Source organism: Oncorhynchus mykiss, chromosome 24, assembly GCF_057628025.1.
Source record: "Oncorhynchus mykiss isolate SJ-2025 chromosome 24, ASM5762802v1, whole genome shotgun sequence".
Classification (NCBI taxonomy): domain Eukaryota; kingdom Metazoa; phylum Chordata; class Actinopteri; order Salmoniformes; family Salmonidae; genus Oncorhynchus; species Oncorhynchus mykiss.
This window is the reverse complement of record NC_143045.1, coordinates 42604236-42620148: the sequence shown is the minus strand read 5'-3', so window position 1 is coordinate 42620148 and position 15913 is coordinate 42604236. Positions and strand designations below refer to the sequence as shown.

At 43.1% G+C, this 15913-nt stretch overlaps 1 protein-coding gene across 4 annotated transcripts in view; it reads left to right on the top strand.

Moving 5' to 3' along the window:
• Positions 1-404: 404 nt before the first annotated feature.
• ryr1b (ryanodine receptor 1b (skeletal)) overlaps positions 405-15913 on the top strand; it is a 249345-nt gene continuing 233836 nt past the window's right edge. For 3 of the 4 annotated variants that reach the window (XM_090218990.1, XM_090218989.1, XM_090218993.1), the window contains exon 1: positions 14999-15142. In XM_090218990.1, coding sequence (XP_090075116.1) covers positions 15095-15142 — 48 coding nt within the window. In that variant the 5' untranslated portion in view covers positions 14999-15094. Of the gene's footprint in view, positions 590-14998; positions 15143-15913 lie in introns of those variants that run through there. The other variant, XM_090218991.1, reaches the window with a different exon arrangement.

The window sequence follows — 15913 nt, the reverse complement described above, 5'->3', positions numbered from 1 at the left end:
TGGAAGTCGAGGCATTATAAACCTGTTGGTGGGTCGGCCTGATATCTGATGTATGTTTACCTTCTACGTTCCAACCTCTTGATATAATTCGTGTTATGGCCCTGTGAGAAAGTATTTGCATTTTGCGAGGTTGTAAGTCTATAATCATATTTATAATTTTATACATCTAGGACATGTTGTCAAAGCTGAGCAGTTCGTGACGGCCGGGGCAGAAATTTAATATTCTTTTAAAACTAGTGATCCTCATCAAGCCGTCCGTCAGAAATACAGTGGTGACACTGCCATCTAGTGGTCAGACGGCGCTACTGCGGAGAACACAGATCGACCAGAAAGAGTAGACAAACCCGAACTCAAACTCCCAGCATTCATGAGGTTTTCTCTGGCGTCTCTTTTCCTAGGCATGCGCAGTAAAGTTCCTTGTCTATCTGGCCAGTACATTTCCCAAACCCCAGTGACATCTCCTCTGTTGTCTCTGTTGCTCTAAAGTCAGATGTGGACGTTATGGGAGAAGAGAGAGACGGAGAGATGAGAGAAGGAGAGAAGAGAGAGACGGAGGATAAACAATGACAGCTAGATGGAGCTAACAGAGGTGACGCTGCATTTTGTTTCACACTTCTGAATACTGGAAGAGGGGTGTGTGTGTGTGTGTGTGTGTGTGTGTGTGTGTGTGTGTGTGTGTGTGTGTGTGTGTGTGTGTGTGTGTGTGTATGTGTGTAGCTCTGACTACATGGTGTGTTGGATTGCATATGTATCAATTAGGTTTATTATGTAAATTATGCGATGCGTATTGGTTGTTCTTCATAATATGAGTGTGTGTGAGTGTGTGTGAGTGTGTGTGTGTATAGGTGCAAGGTAGGTTCAGCCTGATTGAAGGGCTACTGGGGGGAGGGGCTTAGCACCCCCCCCCTCCACCCACCTACACACACACACACACACACACACACAAACACACAAACACATGCAGACAGACAGACAGCCACGGACAGACAAACAGACAGACAGACAGACAGACAGACAGACAGACAGACAGACAGACAGACAGACAGACAGACAGACAGACAGACAGACAGACAGACAGACAGACAGACAGACAGACAGACAGACAGAGAGAGATTAAGTGATACCGTGATATATTGATACAGTGATACAGTGATATATTGATACAGTGATATAGTGATACAGTGATATAGTGATACAGTGATACAGTGATATATTGATACAGTGATACAGTGATATATTGATATAGTGATACAGGGATATATTGATACAGTGATATAGTGATATATTGATACAGTGATATATTGATACAGTGATACAGTGATATATTGATACAGTGATATAGTGATATATTGATACAGTGATACAGTGATATAGTGATACAGTGATACAGTGATATATTGATACAGTGATACAGTGATATAGTGATACAGTAATACAGTGATACAGTGATATAGTGATATATTGATATATTGATACAGTGATATATTGATACAGTGATACAGTGATACAGTGATATAGTGATATATTGATACAGTGATACAGTGATACAGTGATATATTGATACAGGATATATTGATACAGTTATACAGTGATATAGTGATACAGTGATATATTGATACCGTGATATAGTGATATATTGATACAGTGATACAGTGATATACTGATACAGTGATACAGTAATACAGTGACATATTGATATAGTGATACAGTGATATATTGATACAGTGACACAGTGATATATTGATACAGTGATACAGTGATATATTGATACAGTGATATATTGATACAGTGATACAGTGATATAGTGATATAGTGATATAGTGATATAGTGATACAGTGATACAGTGATATATTGATACAGTGATACAGTGATATATTGATACAGTGATACAGTGATATATTGATACAGTGATATATTGATACCGTGATATATTGATACAGTGATACAGTGATATATTGATACAGTGATATAGTGATACAGTGATATAGTGATACAGTGATACATTGATATATTGATACAGTGATACAGTGATACAGTGATATATTGATATAGTGATACAGGGATATATTGATACAGTGATATAGTGATATATTGATACAGTGATATATTGATACAGTGATACAGTGATATATTGATACAGTGATATAGTGATATATTGATACAGTGATACAGTGATACAGTGATACAGTGATATATTGATACAGTGATACAGTGATATAGTGATACAGTAATACAGTGATACAGTGATATAGTGATATATTGATATATTGATACAGTGATATATTGATACAGTGATACAGTGATACAGTGATATAGTGATATATTGATACAGTGATACAGTGATACAGTGATACAGTGATATATTGATACAGGATATATTGATACAGTTATACAGTGATATAGTGATACAGTGATATATTGATACCGTGATATAGTGATATATTGATACAGTGATACAGTGATATAGTGATCTAGTGATATAGTGATACAGTGATACAGTGATATATTGATACAGTGATACAGTGATATAGTGATATATTGATACAGTGATATATTGATACAGTGATACAGTGATATATTGATACAGTGATATAGTGATATATTGAGACAGTGATATATTGATACAGTGATATATTGATACAGTGATACAGTGATATATTGATACATTTATATAGTGATATATTTATACAGTGATATATTGATACAGGGCGGCAGGGTAGCCTAGTGGTTAGAGCGTTGGACTAGTAACCGGAAGGTTGCAAGTTCAAACCCCCGAGCTGACAAGGTACAAATCTGTCGTTCTGCCCCTGAACAGGCAGTTAACCCACTGTTCCTAGGCCGTCATTGAAAATGATAATTTGTTCTTAACTGACTTGCCTAGTAAAATAAAGGTAAAATAAAAATATATTGATACAGTGATATATTGATACAGTGATACAGTGATACAGTGATATATTGATAAAATAAAGGTAAAATAAAAATATATTGATACAGTGATACAGTGATATATTGATACAGTGATATAGTGATACATTGATACAGTGATATATTGATACAGTGATACAGTGATATATTGATACAGTGATACAGTGATATATTGATACAGTGATACAGTGATATAGTGATACAGTGATATATTTATACAGTGATATATTGATACAGTGATATAGTGATATAGTGATACAGTGATACAGTGATACAGTGATATAGTGATACAGTGATACAGTGATACATTGATACAGCGATACAGCGATACAGTGATACATTGATACAGTGATACAGTGATATAGTGATATATTGATACAGTGATACAGTGATACAGTGATACATTGATACATTGATACAGTGATACAGTGATATATTGATACAGTGATATATTGATACAGTGATACAGTGATACAGTGATATAGTGATATATTGATACAGTGATATAGTGATACAGTGATACAGTGATATATTGATACAGTGATATAGTGATATATTGATACAGTGATATATTGATACAGTGATATATTGATAAAGTGATATAGTGATATATTGATACAGTGATATATTGATACAGTGATATAGTGATACAGTGATATATTGATACAGTGATACAGTGATATATTGATACAGTGATATAGTGATATATTGATACAGTGATATATTGATACAGTGATACAGTGATACAGTGATACAGTGATATATTGATACAGTGATACAGTGATATATTGATATATTGATACAGTGATACAGTGATATATTGATATATTGATACAGTGATACAGTGATACAGTGATACAGTGATACATTGATACAGTGATACAGTGATATAGTGATATATTGATACAGTGATATAGTTTTACAGTGATACAGTGATATATTGATACAGTGATACAGTGATACAGTGATATAGTGATACAGTGATACAGTGATATAGTGATACAGTGATACAGTGATACAGTGATATATTGATACAGTGATATATTGATACAGTGATACAGTGATACATTGATACAGTGATATAGTGATATAGTGATATAGAGATACAGTGATACAGTGATATAGTGATACAGTGATACATTGATACAGTGATACAGTGATACATTGATACAGTGATACAGTGATATAGTGATATATTGATACAGTGATACAGTGATACAGTGATACATTTATACAGTGATACAGTGATATAGTGATATATTGATCCAGTGATATATTGATACAGTGATACAGTGATACATTGATACAGTGATACAGTGATATAGTGATATATTGATACAGTGATATAGTGATACAGTGATACAGTGATACAGTTATATAGTGATATATTGATACAGTGATATATTGATACAGTGATACAGTGATATATTGATACAGTGATATAGTGATATATTGATACAGTGATATATTGATACAGTGATATAGTGATACAGTGATACAGTGATATATTGATACAGTGATATAGTGATATATTGATACAGTGATATATTGATACAGTGATACAGTGATATATTGATACAGTGATATAGTGATATATTGATACAGTGATATATTGATACAGTGATATAGTGATACAGTGATATATTGATACAGTGATACAGTGATATATTGATACAGTGATATATTGATACAGTGATACAGTGATACAGTGATATATTGATACAGTGATACAGTGATATATTGATATATTGATACAGTGATACAGTGATACAGTGATACAGTGATATAGTGATATAGTGATATAGTGATACAGTGATACAGTGATACAGTGATACAGTGATATAGTGATACAGTGATACAGTGATACAGTGATATAGTGATATAGTGATACAGTGATACAGTGATACAGTGATATAGTGATACAGTGATACAGTGATACAGTGATACAGTGATATAGCGATACAGTGATATAGTGATACAGTGATACAGTGATACAGTGATATAGTGATACAGTGATATAGTGATACAGTGATACAGTGATACAGTGATACAGTGATACAGTGATATAGTGATACAGTGATACAGTGATACAGTGATACAGTGATATAGTGATATAGTGATACAGTGATATAGTGATATAGTTGCAGCTAAGTTGTTTTTCTAAGGTATTTTGAAAGATATTGCTATTTTGCCGGGCTTACACCTAATTTTTTCGCCACAAGTTAAACGGGGTGAAATCATATGAACTTGGGATCAGTACATTGGGATTCGCTCAATTTGGCTCTCGCCTTCTCTAAAAAGAGGGCGACTCAATTACCACCTCATCGTCGGGGGGATTGTGTGATAAATCTTCCCAGTAGTCACGTGTATCCCCTGGTCACAGGAGGAGACGGTGGCTATGGAAACATATGTCTCTGAATCCCTACGTCAGGGGTACATTCAGTCCTCCACTTCACCCGCCTCCTCAGGTTTCTTCTTTGTGAAGAAGAAGGATGGAGGTCTGCGCCCGTGTATTGACTATCGAGGTATCAACCAGATCACTGTGAGGTATAGTTACCCGCTACCCCTCATAGCCGCAGCAATTTAGTCAATCCACGGGGCGCTCTTCTTCACCAAACTAGATCTCTGGAGCGCTTACAACCTGGTGCGTATCCGGGAGGGAGACGAGTGGAAGACGGCTTTCAGTTCCACCTCAGGGCACTATGAGTACCTCGTCATGCCGTGCGGGTTGATGAATGCGCCATCAGTCTTCCAAGCCTTTGTAGACAAGATTTTCAGGGACCTGCACGGGCAGGATGGAGTGGTGTATATTGATGACATTCTGATATACTCCGCTACACGCGCCGAGCATGTGTCCCTGGTGTGCAGGGTACATCAAGGCTGAGAAATGCCTGTTCTTCCAGCAGTCCATCTCCTTCCTAGGGTACCGCATTTCCACCTCAGGGGTGGAGATGGAGAGTGACTGCATTTCAGCCGTGCGTAATTGGCCGACTCCACACATGGTAAAGGAGGTGCAGTGGTTTTTAGGGTTTGCCAACTACTACAGGAGGTTTATCCGGGTTTTTGGTCAGGTAGCGGCTCCCATTACCTCGTTACCTCAGGTAGCGGCTCCCATTACCTCATTACCTCAGGTAGCTGCTCCCATTACCTCATTACCTCAGGTAGCGGCTCCCATTGCCTCATTACCTCAGGTAGCCGCTCCCATTACCTCATTACCTCAGGTAGCGGCTCCCATTACCTCATTACCTCAGCTAGCGGCTCCCATTACCTCATTACCTCAGGTAGCGGCTCCCATTACCTCATTACCTCAGCTAGCGGCTCCCATTACCTCATTACCTCAGGTAGCGGCTCCCATTACCTCATTACCTCAGCTAGCGGCTCCCATTACCTCATTACCTCAGGTAGCGGCTCCCATTACCTCATTACCTCAGGTAGCCGCTCCCATTACCTCATTACCTCAGGTAGCTGCTCCCATTACCTCATTACCTCAGGTAGCGGCTCCCATTACCTCACTGCTGAAGTGGGGACCGGTGCGACTGCAGTGGTCGGCTGAAGCAGACAGGGCTTTTGGTCACCTGAAGGCTCTGTTTACCTCGGCTCCCGTGTTGGCTCATCCGGATTCCTCTTTGGCTTTCATACTGGAGGTGGATGCATCCGAGGCTGGGATAGGAGCTGTGCTCTCTCAGCGCTCGGGTACTCCACCGAAACTCCGCCCCTGTGCCTTCTTCTCAAAGAAGCTCAGCCCGGCGGAGCGAAACTATGAAGTGGGGGACCGGGAGCTGTTGGCTGTCGTAAAGGGCTTGAATGCGTGGAGACATTGGCTTGAGGTGGCTAAACACCCTTTTCTCATCTGGACTGACCACCGAAATCTGGAGTACATCCGGGCAGCGAGGAGACTGAACCCTCGTCAGGCAAGGTGGGCCATGTTTTTCACCTGTTTTGTTTTCACCCTGTCCTACAGACCAGGCTCCCAGAACGTGAAGGCAGACGCACTGTCTCTGATGGGGGAACAACACATCTAATACAGTCTCTGATGTGGGAACAACACATCTAATACAGTCTCTGATGGGGGAACAACACATCTAATACAGTCTCTGATGGGGGAGCAACACATCTAATACAGTCTCTGATGGGGGAACAACACATCTAATACAGTCTCTGATGGGGGGAACAACACATCTAATACAGTCTCTGATGGGCAAACAACACATCTAATACAGTCTCTGATGGGGGACAACACATCTAATACAGTCTCTGATGGGGGGAACAACACATCTAATACAGTCTCTGATGGGGGGAACAACACATCTAATACAGTCTCTGATGGGGAACAACACATCTAATACAGTCTCTGATGGGCAAACAACACATCTAATACAGTCTCTGATGGGCAAACAACACATCTAATACAGTCTCTGATGGGCGAACAACACATCTAATACAGTCTCTGATGGGGGAACAACACATCTAATACAGTCTCTGATGGGGGACAACACATCTAATACAGTCTCTGATGGGGAACAACACATCTAATACAGTCTCTGATGGGGGACAACACATCTAATACAGTCTCTGATGGGGAACAACACATCTAATACAGTCTCTGATGGGCGAACAACACATCTAATACAGTCTCTGATGGGCGAACAACACATCTAATACAGTCTCTGATGGGTGAACAACACATCTAATACAGTCTCTGATGGGGGAACAACACATCTAATACAGTCTCTGATGGGGGACAACACATCTAATACAGTCTCTGATGGGGAACAACACATCTAATACAGTCTCTGATGGGGAACAACACATCTAATACAGTCTCTGATTAGGGGAACCGCTGCCTCTCGGGCTTCCTTTCCAGCCGTGTTCCCTCATAATGTTGCCTCTCCACCTTAGCTGCCTCCAGTTCCTCCCGTGGACGGCGATAGAATGCCCACCCTTCACTCACGCCCTGACCCACCCCAAACTCACGCCCTGACCCACCCCAAACTCACGCCCTGACCCACCCCAACTCACGCCCTGACCCACCCCAAACTCACGCCCTGACCCACCCCAAACTCACGCCCTGACCCACCCCAACTCACGCCCTGAACCACCCCAAACTCATGCCCTGACCCACCCCAAACTCACGCCCTGACCCACCCCAAACTCACGCCCTGACCCACCCCAAACTCACGCCCTGACCCACCCCAAACTCACGCCCTGACCCACCCCAAACTCACGCCCTGACCCACCCCAAACTCACGCCCTGACCCACCCCAAACTCACGCCCTGACCCACCCCAAACTCACGCCCTGACCCACCCCAACTCACGCCCTGAACCACCCCAAACTCACGCCCTGACCCACCCCTAACTCACGCCCTGACCCACCCCAAACTCACGCCCTGACCCACCCCAACTCAAGCCCTGACCCACCCCAAACTCACGCCCTGACCCACCCCAAACTCACGCCCTGACACACCCCAAACTCACGCCCTGACCAAACCAAAAAAAGAGGCATAAAAACGATCTCTAAGGTCAGGACGTGACATGCATTAATACGTTTCAGGAAATTTCTGGACTGCGGATGTCGGGCTCGTGCAACTAATTATTATGTTTCATATGTGGCCCTGTTTCATATGTGGCCCTGTTTCATACGGGGCCCTGTTTCATATGGGGCCCTGTTTCATATGTGGCCCTGTTTCATATGGGGCCCTGTTTCATATGTGGCCCTGTTTCATATGTGGCCCTGTTTCATATGTGGCCCTGTTTCATACAGGGCCCTGTTTCATATGTGGCCCTGTTTCATATGTGGCCCTGTTTCATATGTGGCCCTGTTTATACGCAGCCCTGTTTCATGCGTGGCCCTGTTTCATGTTTCAAATTAGATATTTGAGTCTAGAAGAGTAAAATGAAAAAAGATGTTGAATTCCACACACCTAGTGTAGAGTGGCTGCTATAGGCCCTGTAGTTCCATTAATCACCTGGTCTAGAGTGGCTGCTATAGGCCCTGTAGTTCCATTAATCACCTGGTCTAGAGGGGCTGCTATAGGCCCTGTAGTTCCATTAATCACCTGGTCTAGAGGGGCTGCTATAGGCCCTGTAGTTCCATTAATCACCTGGTCTACAGGGGCTGCTATAGGCCCTGTAGTTCCATTAATCACCTGGTCTAGAGGGGCTGCTATAGGCCCTGTAGTTCCATTAATCACCTGGTCTAGAGGGGCTGCTATAGGCCCTGTAGTTGCATTAATCACCTGGTCTAGAGTGGCTGCTATAGGCCCTGTGGTTCCATTAATCACCTGGTCTAGAGTGGCTGCTATAGGCCCTGTAGTTCCATTAATCACCTGGTCTAGAGGGGCTGCTATAGGCCCTGTAGTTCCATTAATCACCTGGTCTAGAGTGGCTGCTATAGGCCCTGTGGTTCCATTAATCACAGATTGCTGTACTTTGTTGGAGCATTAATTCCTTCTGTATCAGATCTGCATGGACTGTTTTAATGAAAATGACAGTAATGTCACGACCGTCGTTAAAAGAAGACCAAGGTGCAGCGTGGTGAGCGTACAGTTTCTTCTATTTGTTAAAATGTCGCCAACAAAACAAGAAATAACATGAACGACCGTGACGCTTAGCTTATAGTACCCCTAACAAAGACAACTTCCCACAATGACAAAAGGGGGAAAAGGCTGCCTAAGTATGATTCCCAATCAAAGACAACGATAGACAGCTGTTCCTGATTGAGGGAGGGTAACCTAGTGGTTAGAGCGTTGGACTAGTAACCGCAAGGATGCAAGTTCAAACCCCCGAGCTGACAAGGTACAAATCTGTCGTTCTGCCCCTGAACAAGGTAGTTAACCCACTGTTCCTAGGCCGTCAATGAAAATAAGAATTTGTTCTTAACTGACTTGCCTAGTTAAATAAAGGTAAAATAAATAAAAAAATACCCAGCCAAAACATAGAAACACAAAAACATAGAAAACAGAACATAGAATGCCCACCCAAATCACACCCTGACCAAACCAAATAGAGACATAAAAAGGCTCTCTTAGGTCAGCGCGTGACAGTAATCATTAGTTTGGTTACCTACGTTTCCTGGTCTAGTCCACATGCCTGGAGCTCTGTGCACACGCATAACAGAATTTCAAGATGTGTCCTGGGAAGTGGGTTTGGTAATTTCTAGCAATTTACTGAACGCAACCAAATTGGGAAATTTGAGGGCACGTCCCAGAAATCTCAGATAACGGACCACATTTGTGCGCGGACGTACACAGACGTACAGTACCAGTGAAAGGTTTGGACACACCTACTCATTTAACGTCTTTTCTTAATGTTTTACTATTTTCTACATTGTAGAATAATAGTGACGACATCACAACTATGAAATAACACATATGGAACCATCTAGTAACCAAAAAAGTGTTAAAAATATATATATATTTTCTGTTTGATATTATAAAATCAAAAATATATTTTGATTTGTTTAACACTTTTTTGGTTACTACATGATTCCATGTGTGTTATTTCATAGTTTTGACGTCTTCACTATTATTCTACAATGTAGAAAATAGTAAAAAATAAAGAAAAACACTTGAATGAGTAGGTGATCCAAACCTTTGACTGGTACTGTACGTCTGTGTACGTCCGCGCACAAATGTGGTCCGTTATCTGAGATTTCTGGGACGTGACCTCAAATTTCCCAATTTTTGGGGCGGTTGAAAATGTGCGCTAGAGTATTCAACCCATAAATGTGCCTTTTTCATGTAGTGTTTTACATAATGCATGTCTGAAGCAGAGGAGGAGGGTGGGAGGAGCTATAGGTGTATGGGCTCATTAAAAGTAATGTTATTTGGTATTTTATTGGGATCCCCATTAGCTTTTTGCAAAAGCAGCAGCTACTCTTCCTGGTGTTTATTACAAAACATGAAACATAATACAGAACATAAATAGACAAGAACAGCTCAAGGATAGAACTACGTAGATTTATTAAAAAGGCACACACAGCCTTCATATCAATACGTACACACACTATCCAATAGGGGAGAGGCGTTGTGCCGAGAGGCGTTGTGCCGCGAGGCGTTGTGCGGCGAGGCGTTGTGCCGAGAGGCGTTGTGCCGAGAGGCGTTGTGCCGTGAGGCGTTGTGCCGAGAGGCGTTGTGCCGCGAGGCGTTGTGCCGCGAGGCGTTGTGCCGCGAGGCGTTGTGCCGAGAAGCGTTGCTTTCTGTTTTCTGAAACCAGGTTTGCGGTTAATTTGAGCAATTTGAGACAGAAGGAAGTTCCATGCAATAAGGGCTCTATATAATACTGTACGCGTTCTAGCAGCCGTATTTAGCACTAACTGAAGTTTATTTAGTGCTTTATCCGGGTAGCCGGAAAGTAGAGCTGCATAATTTTTGGAGAGAAAGTTTCAGATTTTTGCAATGTTACGTAGATGGAAAAAAGCTGTCCTTGAAACAGTCTTGATATGTTCGTCAAAAGAGAGATCAGGGTCCAGAGTAACGCCGAGGTCCTTCACAGTTTTATTTGAGACGACTGTACAACCATTAGGATTGATTGTCAGATTCAACAGAAGATCTCTTTGTTTCTTGGGACCTAAGAACAAGCATCTCTGTTTTGTCCGAGTTTAAAAGTAGAACGTTTGCAGCCATTCACTTCCTTATGTCTGAAACACAGGTTTCTAGCGAGGGGCAATTTTGGGGCTTCACCATGTTTCATTGAAATGTACAGCTTTGTGTCATCCACATAGCAGTGAAAGTTAAAACGATGTTTTCGAATGACATCCCCAAGAGGTAAAATACATAGTGAAAACAATAGTGGTCCTAAAACGGAACCTTGAGGAACACCGAAATGTACAGTTGATTTGTCAGAGGAGAAGCCATTCACAGAGACAAACTGATATCTTTCTGACAGATAAGATCTACACCAGGCCAGAACTTGTCCGTGTAGACCAATTTGGGTTTCCAATCTCTCCAAAAGAATGTGGTGATCGATGGTATCAAAAGCAGCACTAAGGTCTAGGAGCACGAGGATAGATGCAGAGCCTCGGTCTGATGCCAGACGGTCTGATGGTCATTTACCACCTTCACAAGTGCCGTCTCAGTTCTATGATGGGGTCTAAAACCAGACTGAAGCATTTCGTATACATTGTTTGTCTTCAGGAAGGCAGTGAGTTGCTGCGCAACAGCCTTTTCTAAAATGTTTGAGAGGAATGGAAGATTCGATATAGGCCGATAGTTTTTTATATTTTCTGGGTCAAGGTTTGGCTTTTTCAAGAGAGGCTTTATTACTGCCACTTTTAGTGAGTTTGGTACACATCCGGTGGATAGAGAGCCGTTTATTATGTTCAACATAGGAGGGCCAAGCACAGGAAGCAGCTCTTTCAGTAGTTTAGTTGGAATAGGGTCCAGTATGCAGCTTGAAGGTTTAGAGGCCATGATTATTTTCATCATTGTGTCAAGAGATATAGTACTAAAACACTTGAGCGTCTCTCTTGATCCTAGGTCCTGACAGAGTTGTGCAGACTCAGAACAACTGAGCTTTGAAGGAATACGCAGATTTAAAGAGGAGTCCGTAATTTGCTTTCTGAAAATCATGATCTTTTCTTCAAAGAAGTTCATGAATGTATTACTGCTGAAGTGAAAGCCATCCTCACTTGGGAAATGCTTTGCGATAGTATCAAAAATTAATTTATTTTGTACTTATTTTCCTCAATTAAGTTGGTATAGAGTACAGTATATACTGTACATATGAGATGAGTAATGTAGTGTATGTAAACATTATTTAAAGTGGCATTGTTTTAAGTGACTAGTGACACATTTATTACATCCAATTTTTAATTATTAAAGTGGCTAGAGATTTGAGTCAGTGTGTTGGCAGCAGCCACTCATTGTTAGTGATGGCTGTTTAACAGTCTGATGGCCTTGAGATAGAAGCTGTTTTTCAGTCTCTCGGTCCCAGCTTTGATGCACCTGTACTGACCTCGCCTTCTGGATGATAGTGGGGTGACGGTTGTGGGCGGAGCAGTTGCCGTAACAGGCGGTGATACAGCTCGACGGGATGCTCTCGGTTGTGCATCTGTAAAAGTTAGTGAGTTTTTTTGGTGACAAGCCAAATTTCTTAATTCTCCTGAGGTTGAAGAGGTGCTGTTGTGCCTTCTTCACCACGCTGTCTGTGTGGGTGGACCATTTTAGTTTGTTCGTGATGTGTACGCCGATGAACTTAAAACTCTCCACCCTCTCCACTACTGTCCCGTCGATGTGGATAGGGGGGCTGCTTCCTCTGCTGTTTCCTGAAGTCCACGATCATCTCCTCTGTTTTGTTGACGTTGAGTGTGAGGTTACTTTCCTGACACCACACACCGAGGGCCCTCACCTCCTCCCTGTAGGCCGTCTCGTCGTTGTTGGTAATCAGGCCTACCACTGTAGTGTCGTCTGCAAACTTAATGATTGAATTGGAGGTGTGCAGGGCTGGTTTTCTTTTTGTAATCCGTGATTGACTGTAGACCCTGCCACATACCTCTTGTGTCTGAGCCGTTGAATTGCGATTCTACTTTGTCTCTGTACTGAGGCTTACCATGTTTGATTGCCTTGCGGAGGGAATAGCTACACTGTTTGTATTCGGTCATGTTTCCGGTCACCTTGCCCTGATTAAAAGCAGTGGTTCGCACTTTCAGTTTCACACGAATGCTGCCATCAATCTACGGTTTCTGGTTTGGGAATGTTTTAATCGTTGCTATGGGAACGACATCTTCAACGCAGGTTCTAATGAACTCGCTCACCGAATCAGCGTCAACATTCGTCAATGTTGTTGTTTGACGCAATACGAAACATATCCCAGTCCACGTGATGGAAGCAGTCTTGGAGCGTGGAATCAGATTGGTCGGACCAGCGTTGAACAGACCTCAGCGTGGGAGCTTCTTGTTTTAGCTTCTGTCTGTAGGTAGGGAGCAACAAAATGGAGTCGTGGTTCACCTGTGTGTTCCTGTGTGTACATGCACCTGTGTGTTCCTGTGTGTACATGCACCTGTGTGTTCCTGTGGGCTCCTGTGTGTTCCTGTGGGTTCCTGTGAGTTCACGTGTTTTCACGTGTGTTCCTGTGTGTTCCTGTGGGTTCCTGTGGGTTCCTGTGTGTTCCTGTGTGTTCCTGTGTGCACCTGTGTGTTCCTGTGTGTTCCTGTGTGTTCCTGTGGGTTCCTGTGAGTTCACGTGGGTTCACGTGTGTTCATGTGTGTTCCTGTGTGCACCTGTGTGCTCCTGTGTGTTCCTGTGTGTTCCTGTGGGTTCCTGTGAGTTCACGTGGGTTCACGTGTGTTCCTGTGTGTTCCTGTGTGCACCTGTGTATTCCAGTGTGTTCCTGTGTGCTCCTGTGTGTTCCTGTGTGCACCTGTGTATTCCAGTGTGCTCCTGTGTGTTCCTGTGTGCTCCTGTATGTTCCTGTGTGCTCCTGTGTGTTCCTGTGTGCTCCTGTGTGCTCCTGTGTGTTCCTGTGTGCACCTGTGTATTCCAGTGTGATCCTGTGTGCACCTGTGTATTCCAGTGCGTTCCCGTGGGTTCCTGTGTGCTCCTGTGTGCTCCTGTGTGCTCCTGTGTGTTCCTGTATGTTCCTGTGGGTTCCTGTGTGTTCCTGTGTGCACCTGTGTATTCCAGTGTGTTCCTGTGGGTTCCTGTGTGCTCCTGTGTGTTCCTGTGTGCACCTGTGTATTCCAGTGTGTTCCTGTGGGTGTGATCTCCTGAGTCCTCACAAGCTTTCCTTTTATAGCCTGTTAGTCTAGGAGGGAGGGGGGGGGGGAGTGGCCCACTTCTACAAACATGGCTGCAAGGTGGAAGCTGTTAGAACGTGTAACAAGGTGCTTGCCCCGCCCCCCATCCCCCCCCCCCCCCCCCCAGAGAGCTGGGGAGAGCCCAACCTACCCGTCACTCTCTCTCCCAACATGGTGAGAGCCACAGGACTCATTCTGTCCTCCAGCCCACCCACACACACTCTGAGAGCCAGAGAGAGAGAGTGAGATAGAGAGGTGTAGCAAGGAGAGAGAGAGAAGGGGTGTTGCGAATAGAGAAAGATAGCAAGGAAAGAGAGAGAGAGAGAGATTTTTGTGCAAAGGACTAAAAGAGAAAGAGAGTTAGAGAACAGGAGGATTTTCTGGCTTTTCTCTCAGAGCTGCAGATAGAACCGGGAGAAGAGAAAACAGAAAGATGGCAGAAGGAGGAGAAGGAGAGGAGGAGATTCAGTTCCTTCGCACGGTGAGTTGCTGCTTTACTTTCCACCTGGGTTCTGAACCAATTTAGGGTATAGGGGTTAGGGCTCTTAGGGTATAGGGGTTAGGGCTCTTAGGGTATAGGGGTTAGGGTTGTTAGGGCTGTTAGGGTGTAGGGTATGAGGGTTAGGGCTGTTAGGGTGTAGGGGTTAGGGTTGTTAGGGGTTAGGGTATAGGGGTTTGGGCTGTTAGGGCTGACCTGAGACCTGCCCTGTCTGGACACATGCTGGCTTTTGGACTGGCTGTGTGTGTGTGTGTGTGTGTGTGTGTGTGTGTGTGTGTGTGTGTATGTGTATGTGTATGTGTGTGTGTGTGTGTGTGTGTGTGTGTGTGTGTGTGTGTGTGTGTGTGTGTGTGTGTGTGTGTGTGTGTGTGTGTGTGTGTGTGTGTGTGTGTGTGTACGGGAGCTACCAACCTTTATCTTTACACACTTTATCGCAGCTATATTGTCCCAGGGCTTCAGATCACTATTTGCTCTACAGTGGCCTGAACATGGTGATTCAGAGACAGTTGATTTTCTAAGCTGTTGTTGAAACTACTCTGCCCGCTTCTCTATATCAATATCAGATGGCTCTCTCTTCTGTTTCCTGGTTTTAATAAATGTTGCTGTACTGGCAGAGATATTTCAGTCTTGTTAGCCTCTGTACAGCAGCACTTTGTGACATCAGCTCATGTAAGAAGGCTTTTATAAATAAATTTGATTGGTAGCAGTTTTACCAGCCATGCGGCCTCCTTCCCTTCCCTTCTGAATTTAGTT